General features: G+C 37.1%; 1 protein-coding gene across 5 annotated transcripts in view; it reads right to left on the bottom strand.

Annotated features, from left to right (window-relative positions):
• COBLL1 (cordon-bleu WH2 repeat protein like 1) overlaps positions 1-21,301 on the bottom strand; it is a 75,985-nt gene that overhangs the window by 35,583 nt on the left and 19,101 nt on the right. The window contains exon 1 of one of the 5 annotated variants that reach the window (XM_057371738.1): positions 18,516-18,713. The exons of 2 other annotated variants lie outside the window; for them this stretch is intronic. Coding sequence is in view for 2 of the 3 variants with exons in the window: in XM_057371735.1 (XP_057227718.1) it covers positions 8,443-8,576 (134 nt within the window). In the remaining variant the exon portion in view is untranslated. Of the gene's footprint in view, positions 1-8,442; positions 8,577-18,515; positions 18,714-21,301 lie in introns of those variants that run through there. 2 more of the 5 variants (XM_057371735.1, XM_057371736.1) reach the window with 2 other exon arrangements.

Genomic DNA, 21,301 nt, shown 5'->3' with positions numbered 1-21,301 from the left:
GATTACACGAACATTGCAAAGTGTATGAATCAAACTTCTTTGTACTCCTCCCTGGCTTCTTTGGGTTTTTTGTTTCTTTTTTTTGCAAGATTTTTAGCTTTCATATAACTGCYAAATATAAATTATTAACTACTACAGAGTATCAGTGCACTGGAAATAAATATAATCCCAAAACCATAAAAGCACACCCTGTGACATTAATACGAAAAAACCCAAAGTGAACCAGTACTGCTTGGCCCCCCTTCTTTACTCTTTCTTACATCTTTATCTTCAAATGACTGTTAAAAGCTATCACAGACTTTAATCTTTGAAGAAGCATCACAGAATCATGTCTTGTCAAACACTAGTGGACTCTATTTTCCATTAGGTAAACAAATGCAATTTTATTGCTGTAACTCCACTATCACCACMATGCTTAATGACACACAGCAATAAATGTGGTTTATTCATTCAGTGTCTAGCTTACACTGAAGAGAGCTAAAATTGGTTCACCAAATACTCTTATCAAAACACACAGCCAACAGCTGAAGTTCCACATATTTATAAAGAACACACACACAGGGGTSAGGCAGTTTAACAAGGTTGCTGAAGCCTCACACCCTCCACTGCAGAGCCGTTTACCCCACCCATCTCTAAAAAATCCCATTGTGCTTTATGCTTAGTTATGCTTACGTGTCCCACCCCACACAAAGGAGAAAAATCCCAAGTGCACTTTTTCAGAAGTCATGCCAAGTTTTTGGCAACCTCTTATTAAACAACAGGGATCCCAATGCTTTCATTTTCTGTTTCCARATGCCATGTCTCTTTTTTTCTTCAGTTCTCACCAATTCTCTCATCTCTCCTTCTTAGCCCAAAGTATTTGCATTTGATCTTACAGCTTTTTCATTATTTGAGTWTGTGTCTGCCTTATCAGAAGAGCAGCTGCCTGATAGGCTGCACTCTCAGCCCCACAGCTGATACTGGACAGCAAGAACSATTCAAGTGACCACCATTACATAAAGAGTTGATGGTGAAATACACTTGCAGGGGTAGTTTTTACCTACATATCCTCCTCTCCCTAATCAGCAATTCAATAAGCTAATTAAAGTGATTTTCTGACCAAGCCATCCTCCACATCTTATTTTATTCTACCACTGAAAGTAACTCCAAGTCTACACCATCATTTCAAATACTTCACCATCATAAAGARCCGAGAAAACCCTGCTTCTCTCTTGCCTGTTAACCTATACTAGGTACAATGCAAACCAGAAGAGCTGTTGATTTGTAATGATTTTGTTAAAAAAAACAGAGAGATGTTAGCCTAATTTCCTTTCCTGAAAACAAAACCTGCTATTTTTAGTAAGAYAAAATACAATCATAACAAAAAGAGTGATTTCCCAATCATATAAAAACAACACTTCCCTTGTTATGAGAGCACTTGGAGCCACTGCTTATGCCAAGGCATTCAGCTGGTTCTCATCTAGTAGAGATTATACTGTCCCCCAGAGAACTGATTCATGTCTCTTAGAAATTTAAATTTCTGTAATCCCACCTGCAACTCCTGCCAGTCTGTGTAACAATGTAATTCCTGTATTAAAGAATTCTTTCAGCCAAATGCAAATAGAAGACTATCATTTTTTTAAGAAAACAGTGCACTTCAAAATCCAATCCAAGACCATAAGGTCAACATTTTATGTCCTTCAGATCCCACTTCAACAGAATGTCATTGCTGTATCTCAACAGCTTTCCTCCTTGCAAAGAAAAAAAATAACAGTGTCAGTGATCTGGATGCTTAGAATCCTTTTCAAAAKAGAAGTCTGATACAGTAAATAAATAACGCATCTGTTTATTGGATTTTATAAAAAATCCTGTTAGAAAGTTACAAGCAGTGTATTTTTAACTATCAGTAACTAGAGAAAGGCACTAAAAAATAATGAGGAAGACTCGAACTTACAGTGACCTGGGTATTCCTGTTTTCATCAGTATTTTCTTTCAAAAAGAACCTCTTTCCCAAAAATAGGAGGGAAAAAAAAAAGAGGAAATCTATCTGCTACATTAGGGTACAATCAAAGGCTACAGCATCAAAGACTTATTACTGTTTACAGCACTTAACTTCCCATTTGGAAYACAATTACATGAGACTGTATAAAGSCAGTTTGACAGCACTCTCACTGAAATTATTTTGAATCTAACCTCCAACATCAAAACCKTTTCTCAAGTTTTCTATAGCATTCACCTAGGACAGGAAAGGTCATTTGGATCTCACTTGCAATTCAGTCATCTCTCAGGTACTGAAATAGTTCATTAAACATAGTACATTAAAAGCCTTCTAAGCACAACAGATAAATTTCAGTTGGTTAATTTGACTGATGGCATTATGAAGAACACTGTTTTATTCAAAAAGCAACTTTTTTAAAATCAAACTTTACAAAATTATATTCGACAAARGTACAAGCAGCACAAAATTTTCACTCCAAGTCAGAAAATGATCTAACTCTACTAAGATCATATCATGAGAAGAAAAAGGCCACTGCAACAAAGATTCTTCCAGAGCTTTTCTTGTCTTTGACCTCTCTTCCCAAGCAATTATTAAAATGCTCTCCTGACTATTACAATAATGCTGTTTCACAGTCACGTCATAGAAGCAGACAGCTAAAACCTCACAKATAATCTTCCCAAACAAGGAACAATTGAACAAGAGTTCAGGCTTATGTTAAAAACATTGATTTGGTTTTTTTTCCACAGTGATACATCAATTTTGGTCAACAGGTATACAAACTATTTAGGCTTCTAATTTCACCTACAAGCATTCCCAGCCCAATACTCATCTTTAACAYTCACAGAACAAATTTTTCCTCTAAACTTAAGTTTATTCTGTTCCCTCTTTGTGGAYAATGGTTTCACAGCATCAGCACTGCAAGTCTTCAAGATCAAATACTACTTCCTAGGAGACCTGGAGACAAAKGCAGCATTACTATCTGATCTGCTCATCACAATCCAGCAAATGACTGAAGTTATCAAGGCAGGTCACTCAAAAAATCACTGCTATATATTTCAGGCATAAGTATAGATGAAAAACTACTTTAAAAATAAATTCTATTCATCTATACTAAATTACTACCAGGCACACAGGTTTCTATACAAAATTTGAGATGCCCTAAGTGCTTCAGAAAAGGTTACTTTTAAGTTACACAGACAATTGTATTCTAATATTTTTCCTTAACATTCAGCCGGCCAAATATTTGCTGCGCCAGCCCCAGAGCATCTCTGTAACATRACTATTAGCCTTGATACTAGGCTTTCATCTCAACATCAGTATCACTGTTTGATATACAATCTCTCTCTTTACTTCTAGTATAAAAGCATAAGTTAGATGTAATGATCAAGGTATGGATCAATGAGWGTCAAACAATGTCCATTCTTAGGTTATCCCTTCAAGCCAGGCTTATGATACATGTAGGACAATATAAAGGAAAAATATTTGCTGTATCTGCTGCAGAGAGAAATATGATCTATCAGATCTTAAACTCATCCCTTTAGTTATCTGGGGAAGAGTGTGAGGTCATATTGTACAGATACTGAGCCTAGCAGGTGGCTCAATAGGTTTCCAAGAAAAAAACCCAAGTTCAGAAACATATTTTAATTTCAATTTCCAGGTAGAGGAACAAACATGAATARTTTGTAAATCTTTTGTGATAATGGGCTATTTCACAGTCTCTATACAGATTCCCAAGACTGACAGGATAAAATCATGGTAAATAATAGTGGTATTTTAAAAATAATAGAGAAAAATAATATGGAATAAAATAAGGCACTGGGTATATACTCTGCCAACACAATAATTCATTGTACAACTGATATATCAACTGGCATGGCAGTAATGCTATGGGTGGTAATATTATTAATTAAGCGATCTTTGAAGATTATCTCTACAGATTTACTCAGTGAGGTTCCAGCAAACAACAAATCATCTACAGACGTTCTCTTACTCATGCCTTTATTCAGATGACTGCTATAAAGAAAGCAAAAAAAAAAAGTTAAATGCACTTCCATAAATAAAGTGAATCAAGTATATGAGGCATCCCTGGAATCAGGACATGTTTTCAAAGATCTTGGGAGAGAAAACATTTCCCTAGTCAATGGCATGTGTGCATTTACCCCCTAGCTAGCCTCATTGCTCTGAAGATTTTTCTTTTTAAAGTCTTCTCCTAGAGAGAAATAAATCACAGAACTGGGACGGTAACCATGACAGTAAGGTGAAAGCTTAATGGAATCTCTGGATGTCTGGTTCACACTGAAAGAAAGCAGCAAATGAATCCTTCAGTTCCCTCCAGACCATTTGGAACAGACACTTGCCCCCTCTGATTATCTGACCCCATGGCAGTGACAGTCTTGAAAACAGAAGTGACTGTATTTGAGCCATAATTCATTAAATGCTTTCATTAAAAGGAAAAAGAGGCAATTCTGAGACAACATAAACACAAATCTGTATTATGGGCTTTTAATTGTGCCCCTCTTAGCAATGAAGGGGCACTAACCCTGGTAGCAAGATGTACTGTAATTAATTAAAGTACAAATTTAACACTTTTCTAGRAAAAAAATACTAATTCATTGCTCTTCAAAGCAAAATCATAACTAATATTATAATTATCTTTTCAAGCTCACTTAAAACACATGAAAGACCCAGCTCCTGAGAACAGATAGCTGCTGACTTAGCATTGTCTTGTACCATCCAACACAACACAGTTAGCTCTCTCCAGGCATAAGAACTGCTTTGCTCTTAGGAAGAGAGCCAACAGCTCAGAATCCTAGCAAGGAAGAGAGGATAGAAAAGAAAAAATACTCTCCCATCTAAATTAGCATAAAGTTTATTATTATTATTGAAGGATTATAGAAATGTGTTCTGATATAAAAGTTTTGTTACAACACATTCTGTTGTGCCTAGCGAAGTATTTCTTTTTCTCCTGGAAAAAAAATAACCAAACAAACCAAAACTAACAAACAAGGTGAAGTGGAAAATTAGCTCMAATGATATTACTTCTAACAAGGTTGAGAATTTAGACTTCTGAAGTAAATAGAGCTAACACAAAATACAAACTTAGCATGTCCATATGTGTTATACCTCTGTGAAAAGCAGGTCCTTATACTTATTTGTGCAACCTTTTCACAAAGTAAAATATGCAAAAAGTAACCCAGATATACTACCAAAAGAAAGAACAAAAAATCTGAATGGCATTCAAAACCATTGAAACCTTGCATGGCTCACTTATGCTTTACTGTATTTACAGTTATGAAAACAACCTGACAGAATGGAAGGAGAGCARGGAAGAGAAAGCAGTAAATCTGTAACAGTAATTGAGTAATATATAACTGGCTGAATAAACAGGAAAAGAAAACAAAGAGTAGCTTGATCTGAAAGGGGGAGCTTAACCTTTGATACACTAATAAATCCAACAAATACTTAAAACTCAAGCAAACGTATTTTACCTCCACTAAAAATAAAGCCTCAAATCTTTTCAAAGAGCTGCTGAAAAGGTTGCTCATACAGCTGTTTTTCTTCCRTGACTAGTAAGAAAGTTCAATTAAGGCCTCTCAAATAGAACAAAACCTGAATCTGTCTTGGTTGTTACCTCCCAGTCATGAAAGCAGGTACAATGGCACTCATTTCAAAGCCTGCAGATGAAGCACCTAGCTCTACTCATAGCTTTTCCTGCTGCTATTCTGAACATCAATAGAAGTAAGAAYTGTCAATTTATCTGAGCTTTGCTGCTGCTGCTTTTCTCTTCTGTTCAAAATCATATTTTAGAAGTAACACTGAAGGCAGGCACTGGATAGATTTAGAGGCTGGGAAAGGTAAGGAAAAGAAAAGCAGAGCCACTCAGGATCACAGCAGCCAGGAAAGCTAATAGAGACCCTTCCCTTTCCCCTCGTATACCTCCATGTCTCAAATATAGATCCKTGGGTGTAGATGTAGCTGGGTAACAGATAAAGTAATGCAGGACAGCAGCTAAGAAGCTCGACAGTAACAGGGAAGACAAAATCTAACCCCTCCTTTTCCAGCTGCTGTAGAAGGCTGGGTTCAACTGCAACAGTCCCACTTCCCAGCTGAAAATTCAAACATGGAAAGAATAATTGAGAAAACATAGCGATGCAACTTTAGAAAGCACTGCAACTTGTTTTCATTTTCCCTGGAGGTGTTTGGAACAGATGAAACTTTTTTCCCCGTGTAGAAAGTTCTTCATTTATCAGAAGCCTTCCCTTACCAGTTATGTCCTTTCTATACCTAGCGTTTGGTAACACTTAAAACGTTTTGTACATTCACATAACCAAGAAATAGGAAAATTCAGTAAACTGAAAAACAGAGATGACATTAATCACTGTGGAAGGGAATGGAAGCAGGTAAATTTCCTAACCTGAGCAAGGTTAAATATATACATCTGTGTTTGTGGATCTATGTATATACACAGGAAAGCTATGAGACAAATTACAATGTACAGACACAGACAGCCATGTCAGAAAATAAGGCATCCTTTCTCATTACAGGAAACAAAATGAAAGATAAAAAAAGAGTTAAGTTTAGACTAAGAAGTTTTACTAAACCAAGCATTTTCTTTACTAGATTTCAAGAGGAGCCTCTTGGCAGTTAGTATCTTGAAAGGTATGGTGTAATAAAGAAGTTTCTCCCAAAGCACGAGGACTGTACCCATAGTTCCTCAAACAGAAACACTGAGCATCTTGGCCTAACACTGCTTGCAAAACTAAGAAATGCTTTGARTACCCACCTGCCACCAGATTCTCCTGCTCCTCCTTTACAGCTGCCTCCTTAACATTCATTCCCCTGCCTGCATCCTCCTCCAAAAGTAGAGTGGAAAAACCTTTTACCTTCAGGAACAGGGTCTCATTTACTACCTCCGCAAATGCCAGTGCTGCTGCTGGAGCCCGAGCCTCATCTCTTACACACTSTGTAAGGGCTGATGAGTGGTACAAAGCACATCCTCAAGAGCCATCCCAGCTCTCTCCACAGGATAAACCCAACCAGCAGTTTTCATGGCCACCTTTGCGGCCACTGACAGCAGGAGCTCCCTCCCCTTTGTCCCACTTTAACTCGCTCATTGGTTGGCAGCTCAGGGCCCCAAATGAAAGCTCTCATTTCGTCTCCAAACTCATCCCCATCTGCACACAAGAACTGTCATTATCCCCTTTCTCTTCTTGAATCTGCACACTCAAAATCCCCTGGATCCATTTCTTGCTGGATTCTTGCAACAGGCAAGGAAGAAAGAAGGTATTTCTTTGAAGAAAGCTGACTCCCTGCATCGTGGTAGCACCTAAGCCATTTCTGATGACCCATTACTTCCACTAGAAAGCCTCTGTACTTTCTGCAAAATGGTACAGGACTACAGCGTTAAATACAATGTAGGAAAAAATTCTTATTCATAAAGCAATKATCATAATCATCAGCAGGGGAATGTAAAGAAACTTTCCAAATGATTGCTTTGCTTTAACTACTACACTTCTGTATTCACCCCTGAATCCTTTTCAACTTTCACTATCACAGCCAGTTACAGCCTGTGTACTTCACTGCTGAGTTTTTAACATGCTAACAAGATGATACAGTGCCAGCAGCATCCTTTTACAGGAAGTTCAACTGAACACTCTTTCTTAAATTCTGTCACTGTTAGCAAAGTCCATCTTGGCAATGTGCAGTTATTTAGGCATTTAGTCCACTTAGGCAGTACAAAATTGTTTCAATACTTTCCAAGATAAATGAAAGCGATATACAACATTCAAGGAATACACGGCAAAGACTCTACCATATTAAATAAACACTAAAATAATTGACTTTTAYAAATTATTACAAGCAACTAGTGGGGCCTTTTTTCTCCAACAAAATTTTAGATCAAAATCTGATTAATGTGAATCAAAGAAATCAGAAAAGCTTTACAGTCTGCATGAAATAATAGCATCCCTCATATAAAATAATCTCAAACCCCTCATTTAACCTTCTAGTCACCAAATATAAACTTAAATATGCCACAGCTTCTATGCCCAGAAACGTACCAGTGAAACTTCAGCAGTCTATCCACATAGATGCATTTATAAGTCATTATACACCCATATATTATATTTTAGCCAGAGATGGGATTTTAAAAACCTTTTGTAGAATTATTACATACTTTGTCTGAAAAAGGGCAAAAGACATTAATTCTTCTGTCTTCATACAGGCCTGTATTTAAGTTCTGGCAATTTATGTACTGCCCTACACCTGAATTTTGTATTTTCTCCAAGAGCAAGGACTTATATTCTTCTGCAGRTTTATAATTACTGGTAAATATTTTTCCTCACAGCAGGTGTTAGGACAACACAAGTTAACACAAATATTACTTTGAAGCCATTCTGTTCAGCCTCTAAACAAGGAGAAGGAAGAATAATAGCTAAAATTGATGACACTACTCTTCTGCTTACCCCCAAGATAGCACAGGTGGTTCTTCTCCATTAGTATCAGGTGAGTTTCCTTCAATAGCATATGGAGGTGGAAGGGAGGGTGTGTGTGTGTGCATGGCAAGCTCACTGTTGCTGCCTTCTGCTACTGCTGACATCAGTAAGCCTACCTATTTATAATCTCACCACCTGACCAAACAGCCAACAGAGTACATCTAGAGATTTGTACAGCCTGTAATCCTGACATATCTACTTCAGCCAATTCAAAGGAGAGCATTAAGTAGCTTTGTTATGTCTTCTGTGGCTTTATACCATAAAAAGAATCCAATCCTGTTTTCCGCACCCTTTTTATTTGCGCAAAACAAGTTTAATGGGAATTTTTATAATTAGGACTAGTCYTTCCATCCATGCTTTTTACCTTTCCCCATTTCTCTGCCTGTTAGATCTCTAAACACCTCAGGTGAGCATGGTTTAGTGTTCAGTGGAATATTTAGACAACAGAAGCAAATACCCATTTACATCCAGTTAACTTAATCATCCGTACTAGCTACAAAATTTTTGAAATTCAAAATCTTCACAAATCAATTTCACAAACAAAGTACAATACTTATGCTATCACAAAAAAAAAACAAAAAAAAACAAAAACCAACAAGCCCAAAACAACTCAGAAGTGTTTAAAGCAGGATAATTTACAGAAGCTTGACCTCATTGTCAATGAAAACCAGAAGCTGCTTAAAAGCAGCTTAAAAGCAATTCTTGATTCAGTTACCTCTTCCCAAAGTCAGCCCTAATACATACAGTCATGGGAGGGCTGCTTGCAACTGAGTCTGCCCGGGGACTGGGAAAGAATGCAGTCAACAAACACTTTGGGCAAGTGCTGTCAGCAGTGGCAACATCCTGCAGGTTTYTATCATTGGTAAATGTTGCTTCTAGATCTGTATCAGGCCACAGTGTGTTTCAAAGTGGCTTGAGTATGCTTCAGTGAGAGGAAAACATTTGTGTGAGCCTGTGTGCTGAATAAACATTACTGACAGTTCCCTATCTAACCTTTCTTACCTGATGAGTCCTATCATCAGCCTCCATCCTACATTATGCCAGACAAACCAGAAATCTATGTCAGCTTTGCCTAAATGTGTGTACGGTTGAATGAAACAATGAGATGAATCAGTTGTGCTCCAACCAAACTTCAATAGTTAACAATGAAAGAATTAAAATGCTTTCACTTGATAAGCTGGGGAGGGCAATACTGCAGATACAGCCAGGCTTGCACGATAACACTGCCAATAGGAAAAGTTTGCTGTCTACAGGGTATCAACATTGGCTATAACATCAATGTATTKCCTATGGCTGGCATGTCCCACACAGGACACAATATTTGAGAATTTCACTTGGAGGCATTAATTATTATCTAGGTCCAAGTGCTGTAGCTTAGAAATACACAATAAATACAGTAATAAAATATCTGATTTATTTTTGTCCTGCTGTTATGGTTATTTTACATATGGTTTATCTAGTTAGCAATATCCTTCTTATGGCTTTCAYAGATTAAGCAGTAAATTTATCACTRTTGAAAAATCATATGGCTTTCATTCCGGGAGTGACCAATGGAATTTAAGACTACCAACCACAAGCAAGTGTACAACATTTGAGAGAACCTAAAAGGACAGAATGGTTTTCCATTTCTACAAGCTTTGTCTGACAGGGGTTACTTTTATTTTTTGCTCCACCAGTATCATTCAGCATAGACTACTAGTTTTTCATGGGTTTGGGCTTTTGTGGTTTCATTTTTGAAGTTCCCAGAATACTTGTGGAAGGCAAAATTCTAAGCATCTTAAAGGCTGAGTTAGGAGGAAAGCTTACACAGGTATTAGGGGAAAAAAAAAAAAAGAAAAAAAAGAAAATCACCATGTTCACGGAATTCAAAAGTTTTGGTAGAATTTGGTTTAGGATTTTAAAGTGGTTCTCATTTTTTTCATAGACCATCTTCTTAAATTACAAATCCTAGCATTGCCATGTAACAAATACTTCCTAAAACAGCAACATAATATACACTGAATAATATCAGCAGTGAAAGGCACTGTATGTGACTGCACCATAAACTAGAATTTATTTTATAATTTCTTGTGTGTATATTTTAAAAATATACCCTCTAACTTCGTAAATAGAATGATGCTTTAGGCTAAATACAATACACTTCCTACAGAGGTCACCTGTACAGGTGACATTTTAGTACAGCTCTTTCATGCTCTTTAATCCAATGAATTGTTTCTAAGACCAAAAAGTAAGATGACTTTTATGTGCTAAAGAGGAAAAYAAACCAAACCTTTCCCAGTATTCATTTTTAGATTGTTAATACTTTCAGATTCACTTGTGTGTGATTACCCAGAGCATTTAGTACTTTTGGAATGGGGACAAAAAAAAATACCAAACAAAAAAACAAATCCAAACCAAAACTGCAAAAGACCAATGCACCGTTAAAACTCAATGGATATTTATCAATAACCTGCATATGGAAATCTTCTCAGAATTATCTCTTTTTAAAAATCCCAACAGGGATGTATCTGTGAAGYTGGGAACTCTTTAAACTCTATTGTCTCTATTGTCATAAACAAACTACTATTTTTTAAAACTATCTGATACTTCATCTAACGCACAAATAGTAATGATTATTTTTTTAAAATTACATCCATGACAAACTAAAATCTGAAAGCAGCAAGAATAGCAGGAAACCCWGATTACCAAGCATGACTAAGAATAGGCATTCTTCCCGATTAAATTCTTGCTTTATTAAATACTCYGTTTCTTCAATTGCTTTGTACCTACTGAGATGACATCTCATCTGTGATGGACCAACACAGTCAAGTCTCCAGGGAAAGGCAAGTAGTTTTGTTTTATCAAAAATAATTGGAGGAGAGAGCATTGACAAGAAGCTTCCAAATGGCTTGGAAGCAGACCAAGAACTTGTTTTTCTTATGCAAGTCACACATCAACAAGGAAAGCTGATTTTAGATTGTATCATCACTCAACATTAAGTGGGACTTAATTATTTTACCATTAGCTAACATTTGGTTTAAGGATTTCATGCATCACCATTAGACAATTTTGTTGTGTGTTCTCTTTTCACTTACTTGGAACAATTAGAACACGACAAATTGGTACACGTACAAAAGGTAAATGTAAGAACACAATGATATGRTCTCTCAGCTTCCATGTCCCTTAAGCCATATCTCACCTTTGACCGGTTCTCTTGATCCTCTCTGAACCTTCTTCTGTTTACTAAATCTTTTTGGATACGACAGAGACTAGTACCATGCACTGTACTGTCATTAGAGATTTATATATCAGCAAAACCCTGTTTTCCCTTTTGTTCTCTATTTCTTTGCTAATGCACATGGCAAACTGACTTGCAATAAGTCTATCTAAAGTGAATTTAACCTCATTTTATTATCAATTTATTTTTGAAAAACCATTCTGCAAGTCTTCAGAGGCGTATCTCCTCTTATTACAATGAATAATACTTTTTTCTGTCATCAAAGTGTCACCTCACTATTCAGCTGCTCTCCTAGATTATTAACGCGTTGAACTATGAGTTCCAGCATAAATCCCTAYGGAACTCCGAGCTGGCATGCCCTTACCTTCATTGCAGAATGTTTCCCACCTCGCTGTTCCTTCTTTGGGGCACATTATGTAACCATGCAAGGTYTACCATCTTATGCCATGTTTGCTCATCTTTCCTAAAAGGCTCTGGGTAGCAACCAGAAGAAGCCTTTTGAAGGATGAGCACAACTGTGCCAGTGGGCTCTTCCTCATACATTTGGTCAGCACAGCCCATTGATTCTTTCCTATTTCTATAGCCTTAAGACATTTACATTGTAGATACACTGCTATATCAAAGAGTTCCTCATTTTAATCTGTGCTTTTTGCATCAGTCTGAAGAGAAACAGACTTTTATTGTTAAGTTCAGCCACCAAGATAAATTGAATTTRTCTTGAATGAGGTAGTATTTAAGAGCCCTCAAAAAAGCTGCCCAAGTTGCTGTGCAAATTCAGAACAAAGAGAGTGCTTACTCAGAAAGCATCTGTGGACCAAAGGACAARCCCATATTTTGGGCTGCCTGTTGGCAGTATGACTTCCCATAAACCAGTACCTGGCCCTTTCACTTCTCTACCTCAATTACAACCTTTTATCCTCATTTTCATATTATAGATTCAACACAAAAGRTAATATGCAAGCACTAACCCATTTTTTGACCTGAGTCATTACTYCATCACAGCTGCTAAGGATCTGTCTCATTATTCCAAAATTGTTTCAGTATTTTCTTCTGAGCCAGTTCTCTGCCCCACCCTCACAAGAACAATTTCTGTAACTTTTGCCATGGGACCACCACGTTCTTCTTACCTATAGCTCTTACTTGTATTACACCTACTCACATCTGACAACTAGGAATTCATAATATTTCTTGGTAAGTGCATGGTGGTACATGACAACTTCCCTCAATTTTCATGTCAAAAAGAACCAGAAATTGAGGCACTTGGGATAGTTTGAGACAATTAAGCTCTACAGAGGAACAYAAGGGTTAAGGTAAAAGTGGCAAAAACCCCAGCATCTGATGAGCAAAAAGCTTCAATTCATGCTCAGTAGGGTCAGAGAATGAGAGCATACTAATAGATGTTATCCAGTTTTGTTCACTTTAAGCCCACAAGTACTGCATTTTGGGAAGTCAGCATCGCCTCCCCTCCAGGTATASAAGTTACAATACAGAAATTTCAAAGTAAACCAAATACATCATTTAATGGGTAAATGACATATTACTACATCATTGTAGGTAATACTGACATGGGACTAATATTGCCAAGAATAAAAGATAAGAAATAAGAGACAACCAGGGTTGCAAACTGGGGATTTCTTTCCAATATTTTTCATGTCAATTTGATATAGCTAGGTAACAGATGGTGTATTATATTTTTCCTGCCTTGACACAATTTAAAAACAAGTTACAGATGGCTATAATGAAATCCTCATTAACACACTTATATTTTCACAGTTCAATATAGCAATAATGAAACTTTCAGGTCTGGAATTTCCTGTTGGTTAATTAGTGGTTAGGTTAATAGCCTGAGGAAGTGCACAACCCAAAAAGTTTCCTTATTGTTTAATCATATAATTACTATATTCATAGTTCTGGGAAAGCTCTCAAGACAGATTTAATGTCACAGTAAAGCTACCTTTATAACCCTCCCTCGGTCTGTGAAACAACTATATTATTTTATTTAGCAGAGCATGTGGGCAGTAAAGCCATGAACAGGCCTAATTCAGCTGCCTCTGGGAAGTTTCAGCTTGTTTTTATTTTGGAGATACTGGCTTAGAGAATTCTGCCAATACACATCACACAAAATGCGCTCTACAGAAAAGCCAGGATCAACAACAGGTCTATTGCTATAATGTTATCATAAGACCATTGATTAATGCTTAAATAATTACGTTTTTTAAAATCCCAGATTATAATCATCTACCAAAGCTTGAAATACGACACATGGTTAACAGCATACTGAGATAACCTTACACCACTCATCTAGAAAGAGAAAAAAAAATATAGAGTCACCACAAATCTTGCACTCAGGTTATTTCCATAAGTTAAGCTGCTGCCAGCTGTAGTGAAAGATGTGGAACTCAGTGCTTAAATCCCTCTGGATTTTAGTACCCACACACTAGTTACTAACTGATGACACTGCCCTCWTTACTGTGTTCCTCATGCTGTAAGGCTCAGGCTGCAGCCAAAGCCATACCCTGGCCCAGCCCTGCCTTCAGCGGGTGGTGCAGCCACACCCGCAGGTAACCCAAACCACATGTGGTGCTATGGAACCAGCAAGCTTGTGGCTTGGCAGAACTAAGTTCCAAAACATAACTGAGTACTGTGGCTGAATTTGTTTTCTTTTTTAGCTTCCATCAYGAAAAAAACACACAGAAATGGTGACACCCGTTACCAAGTGCAAATGGAAACAACCATACAGCTCTTTGAAGTGCTAGAGCTTCAAAGGAGGATAGCCACTGCCAAACCATCACGAAAGCAACATAATGTGGAAAACTTGACTTGTGACAGAAGTTACATAGTTAAAAAGAGACAGTATCCAAATGTTTAAAAGTTGTAATGCTAAAAATATCTTTTAAACCCAGCAAGCTCACTGATGACAGAGAACAGCAGGGAAACAGAATTTGGATTCTMTAACAAACACATTATTATTATGACTATTCTCCAAGATTATGCATTTACCATTTCTTCACAATCTATTTTGACATTAAGGAGAATCAAAGCAGTATTATCTTCCTTAACCAGCAGAATCAGGAGCTATGCACTGCAAAAACTTTCTGGAACCCTAAATGTCACTTCTGGATTCAACAGTCGAGTACCCCCAGAAACAAACTGAAAAAACCCAGAGTGTTTTTAGAAATCTGAGAACTTCAGCTCCAAACAGAGTCGCAGTGCTTACTTAAATCACTCCCAGAGGCCTAGAAAGCTATTTAAAAAAAAAAAAAAAAAGAAAAGAGAAAAAGAAAGTTCCTGCAATAACTTTCTTCTGGAAAACCCCATATTTTAATTCAGAAACTTTCAGATCCAGTTTCACATACAAGTTTCCATAATCATATCCATTCCTTGACAGAACAGTGTGTACTGTGACGGATCTTTTAATGGCACTGTTGAAGTAAGGAATTTAGATGTAGCCTTAATAAGCAGTCAAACAAGTTTCTTGTTCTGAATATTTACACACAGTATAATGCTGTTTTTAAAAAACTGTACCTCTGGTCAAGTTCAGTAACACTCKTTCTTCTCCTTCCAAAACAAAATATTAAAAATAATTGCAATATTTCAATGTTAAACAGCAGTTTGTGAAGCAATGACACCTTGTTCTTCAGAACACCTGATCTGGTACTGCTCTATTAATGTTTTGAGTTTCTGCGCTTATCAGATGACAAAAAGAAAAAAGAACAAAATTGAATATTACACTACAGTTATAAACTTTGTCACACAAGTTTCAGGTACTTCCCAATGGAAAAAGTATACAGTTAATTTTACAAGGATAAATACTAAAATCTGTATGGAAAGTCCTCCCCTTTTTAATAATGACATCAAACAACTCAGATGAGGGTTTGTTTCACAGAAGCTGAAACTGATTTATAAGAGGGTCTTCATTTGAGAGGGGTAAGAAGTCRTTTGAGGAGCAGAAGTCCATGGTTACAAAGATGGCACGTGGGAGGGCACATGCTCAGGTTCCCTGCTACCTGCAAGAGAGGAATGAGGAAGAACAATACAGTGTTCCTTATTACTTAATATGCACACACATAACCTCCTTAATTCAGATAAGCATCTATCTCTGGAATCAGTATCACAGACAGAACTAAACCGGGAGTGTATCACACCAGCTTCTGGAAGGGGCAGCTAGTCATGTTTGGGGATTCTCTCAATCGCTCTGAAGAAGAAAGCTCAAATCCACAAAGCCAAAAAAAAAAAAAAAAAAACCCACAAGGAAATACACCTTCCAAAATACAAACTTTATTCTAGATAAAGCAAAGATTATATGGTACCATTACAAACCATTACATCTCATACCATTAAATATCTCATAGATTATCAAACATAACAGGTCAGCATGATGAAAATGTTATTTGTACCAAATGTTTTTTAAAAGGCTCATTTGGTTTTCTCTGCTTCAAGCCCTAATTCTAGATTAATATCCATTAATTAATAACAGAAATGCAAGTGCATTCAACCTCTATTACATGTGGTGTTGACCCAGCACAGAGTATGCCCATCCAAGCCATGAGCAGCCACAGATTTTCCAGTAGAACGCTGTGGAAAATGGTGCCAAAGGCTGTACTGAGGCCCAGGCAAGCAACATGCACTGGACATTGTCACAGCAGTACAGTAAGGTGGCCAAGCAGAACCTGCCTTKGCCCAAACCATGCTGGCTGGGACTRATCCCCTGGCTGTCCTGTRCATGCCACATGATATCACTCTAAGTAATCTGCTCCATAACTTTCCCTCATTGCATGGGGCACGCAGCTCATCATACAGTGCTATACTGCTTGTGCAGACTATCTGCTCTATTCAGTGGCACAAAAACACTTAACAACACTTGGTATATTAATAAACCCCATTTTCTTAAAASCTCTTCACATAATTGACCATCAGTTTGATTTTCTACCTACACAGAAAAGATAAAAAGAGGTGATACAAATATTCAAACACTTCTATTTGTGCAGACTACAAACACTGAAATTCTGTCAAATCAACAAGCTTACAAAGAACAAAATTAATGGAAGATGAAAGCAAGAGAAAAGAAGAAATTCCAACAGCACAATTCAATGAAGGTGAGTTCTGCTGGACCAAAACAAAAAAAAAGTAAAAAAAACAACCAAACCAAAAATGAGAGAGAAAGAGAAAAAGGAATGTATTTACTCATGCAGTAATAGGCCTCTTACACAATAACAACTTCACAAATGTTTCTAGGAGTCTTGTCTTGATGTGCTATTAGAAAAGCATTCTATTATTATGGTTAGTCACAGAACATTGGTCTGCTTTATCTGTATTATCTACTTTTAAACTTAAGAGTACAATACACGAAATGTTTATGACTCTGTGTTTTACTGTAGCTCTGTAAACATTGTGACCCTCCAACAGAAAGGCAAACAGTTACAGTAAGTGACTATTTCAGGCGATACTTTTTCCTATAAAACATCAAAAAGTCCAAGTTACACACAGAATATCCCAGAACTGAAGGAAGAGCATGTATCAAAACTGGGGTTTTTCCTTTGGGTTTTCTGCTGTTCTCCCCTCCACTCGTTGGCTGTTTGTACAAACCAAAATGCATCTTTTCATAAAAGTTTCTAAAGATAAACTTTTACAGGTGAGCTCTCGTGACAATTTTCTAAATTTTATTTTAAAGAAAGACATAAACAAAAGTACTTTTCAAAAGGATATGGCAGGGCTCAGAGCACAGTCATGATTTCACTTTCACTACAGCAAGAGCAATTTTCTTTCCCAGKGAAATAGAGTACCATCAGAGACACTAACGGGCTTTTTATTCACAATGCTGAAGAATTTGATACACATTTTACAAGTTCTGAAATATATTTTCTTAAAATAAAATTACAGTCCTTTTGTGATCTATGCTATTGAAGGAGATATAGTGCCAGGCAAAATTSTAATACAGGAGGGACTCAAATCAGGACCTGTGATATACAAGAACGTACATTTCTGTGTACATTTCCATATTCTGTCTACTCTTTTAAGGAGTAATTAGAATTGTCCATGACTTATACTTGAGTAATTTTAAAAATAAAACCTAAAACCTAAAGTAAATTAACTTACTGCTTTCATTGCAATTTATAGCAGTCTGGAGGATTTCTGCAATAACTACTTTCAGTCATAGACACTTTAGTTTATACACTCCAGCCACTGCGGAAGCCTGATGTGCAGTAGAAAGAGCACAAGTAAAATAAAAAAAAAATAAAAAACAAGTAATCAAAAACTTCTCTATTCCTTTCTTTCACATCCACTTCTAGCCTTGGTTGTTCCTACCTGGAAATCCAGACTTACCAAAATGTGTATTTAACTGCAAGTATTATAGCACTCAAACTGTTTCACAAAAATAGTTTTTAACTGTTTATCTGTAAGCCTTTTGTTCATCATTTTGCTTAGATATACACCACATTTACAATAAAAACAACAAATAAAAAGAGTGCAAGCCTCCTTCACAAAGAATGGAATCCTCCTGCCAAGACTGGAAAAAGGAAGCTGCATTTTTATCACTATTTAAGACTACCCAACTTTACTACAAAACTTTCCAACAAACAGTACAAGTATGGACTACAATTTCAAGTATTTCCACTGCTGGCTTTAAGATTCTGCAAAAACTCAGGCCTGCATTCACACAGCTCTGCTTAAAATTTACACACAAAATATGTGAATTTGAAAAGCGAAACAGCCACTTTCCAAAAATGACCAAGTATAACTTTTGTTATTAGGAGACAAATGTAAATGTAAGCACCTGCTTATCAGAGAAAGCCTAGACACTCTAAGTATAWAGCTTGACACTTACCACACTCTCACATTTTTCCCTTCTATTCCTGAAAAATGCAGAGCCCTCAGTGGAAACGCTGAAGCCCAGCAGTGTCAGTGACGCGTGGTGAGGCTTTGCTAGCCCAGGCTTGCTTTGTCCCTTAGTCACTCGCCTGCCTCCGCACCGTGAGCGGCTCTGGGACCGCCAGCAAAACCGGGGCAGCGCCATCGGGCCAACAGCACAGCAACGCGCGTGTGGGAGGGGACTTCTGTCAAAATAAATACTTCCGCAGCAAGAAAATAATGAAAGCATGTTCAGAGTATTAGAATCAAAACTCTTACAACAGTAAAAGCACTGAGTGAAATAGTATCCCAACGCTAGGGCCTGGGGAGGGGCAGGTCAGCACTGAGCGGGGATGTCACTGTCCCATCTGTGTGGGGATGTCACTGTCCCACCTGTGTGGGGATGTCACTGTCCCACCTGTGTGGGGATGGCCCACCCGAGCGGGGATATCACTGTCCCACCTGTGCACAGGGAGCTGCTCTGCTGTTCCCTGCCAAACACAGGTTAAACCCTGCCTTTCATCCAGAGACCTTACTAAAACTGTGAGGAAGAAAAGGTCCTCCTCTCCAAGACATATCAAGCAGGTGCAGTGCTGAGAAGCTCCTTCCTGTGTGCTTGCTTGGTGGGAAATATCTTCCTCRTTGTATTACTTCCTAAACATGAAAATCAGTCTTAAACATTCAAGTACTTATCCCACCTGCATTTGGGCAACTCTGTAAGATATGCAAGCCAAAGCACTACCACCTCAAAGCACAATGCTGCTTTTAAAAACAAAGTCTCTCTGATATCCTTAAGTTTAAGTCAACAAAAACGCAGACGTCTCAAATACAAAATAAAATCAGCTATTTCCATAAGCAATGTTATGTCTACCCAGGCAATCTAATTTTAAAGTTAAACCATCTGCCTAGAAAACTGACTACCTGGAAATAAAATATTTGCATATGTAACATGATGAGACCAATTATCATAGTCCTTTAAGTCATTGCTGAGAAGTGACACATTTTGCATTTGAGCACCAGTGTGATCTTTCCTTTTCAACGACCAAACCAGGCACTGCTTAGTGCAGTGGTGAATGAACTGGTATTGCTCAGAAACGCTGTCTGGTTTTTCCTCTAAGCAGGTTTCAGCAAGGACAAATAATGCTAAAGCCAGGCAAAAAAAACGTGCTGTATTATCCTGGTTAGACCAGGTCTGCAGCCAGGAACACAGACATTTATTTTATAAGTTCACAAGTAACTTCCCTGCTGGGGATGAGGAAACAAAAACTRTTTAATAGAAGCCATGGAAAGAAAAAGCCACAGGGTGGCACTGCAAGTAGGCTGTATTTTGAAACTACTTGGCTGTTTATTCTTTTTCAGACAAATCAGAGCATATCTAATCCCATCTGTATAAAACAGGAGAGTGATTCATTAGTTTTTCWTCAAACGTTGTATTTTCCAACAAAAGATACCCCTAGAATGTAAATCACATCATAAAAGAGGCACCTACTTCAGAATTGTCAGGGTATTTTAAAAATTCTTAAAATGKTTTTTAAGAGCATTAACACAAGAATGCTACTGTAAAGATAAGCCAGGAAYTGATGCCTATTTTGGGTTTGTGTGTTCATTTTGAAACAATTTAAGAAAAAAATCTTCCCAAAAGCATGTGCATTTTCATCCAAAAGCTAAAGAATTTTCTTCATACCATGACTTTTCCCCAATGCTCAGATGGCAAAATCTCAAATAGATCTCTCTTGCTCTGAAAGGAGGGACAGTATTAACTTTTTTTAAAGTATTATGAAAGAGTCTTAACACAGCATTCAACACTATCATGCTTTTGAAACACCTTCCTTCTCATATATAAAAGAATCATACTTTATTTAATCCAAACTAGCTGACTTAGTACGGCAGTATTTAAAAGTTAAATTTAGGAGTCTATTTAATCTGCTTTGTTGGCTTCTTCTCTCCCAAATTTCAAATCTCTGCCATTTGAGTTAAAATAATAACATTTTCAGAATGTGCTATTCCTGTTCATTTAGAGAAGAAACCAACTTTCAAAGGAGAATTGGAGGTCATCCAGGATTGCAAGTTACTTTCTACTTTATAAAACAGTAAGTCCCTTCAAGGTATAAATTTGATATTTCAGTAGATTCTGAACTAACAGACAATATATGACTATGCACAACCATTTTAGTTGCTAAAGTCCCAGATCAATTTATGTCTTCTGTTTGAAAATACGATCAGCAACAAATGAAAATAAACATAAAGTTGTATTTTGATTCAGTTGCCCAATAAAACAAATGAGAACACCARTTCATCTGCTATCATTTTTCATACTCCAGAGGGCAAGAATTCTGAAGAACAGAAAGTTTTATTTTATTCTCTTAGAAGYTCAAGAGTTGACTGGCAATTGTTCCAGCTGCCAAGCAACTATAAGCCATTCTTTCTGCAACAAGATTGCACCCTGTATTTTTAAAACTGTTTGTATATGGAGATTATTTTGCTATTAGATAGCATAACATTAATATATTGGCAAAGAAATGCGCCAATATAGCTGTGACTTTAACATTAGATAAGGCAGATGATTATGTAATAGTATTGATTGCCAAAGCTCTACAAACTTGGTTTGAGCACGTATTTGCCTACTTTGTGGACTCTCACACTAAAGCACTCTGCATGCTAATAGTTTCAGAACATATGCCTGTCAAAGACTAAATTTAAAAGTTAGTGACCTGGAAAAATAAATTCATTTTGGTGTATCAAAACATCGGTGCCTGGTGTCAA

Source organism: Malurus melanocephalus, unplaced genomic scaffold, assembly GCF_030028575.1.
Source record: "Malurus melanocephalus ecotype Western Australia unplaced genomic scaffold, MMel_1.1 scaffold_155, whole genome shotgun sequence".
Lineage (NCBI taxonomy): Eukaryota > Metazoa > Chordata > Aves > Passeriformes > Maluridae > Malurus > Malurus melanocephalus.
This window is presented reverse-complemented; position numbering and strand designations above follow the sequence as displayed.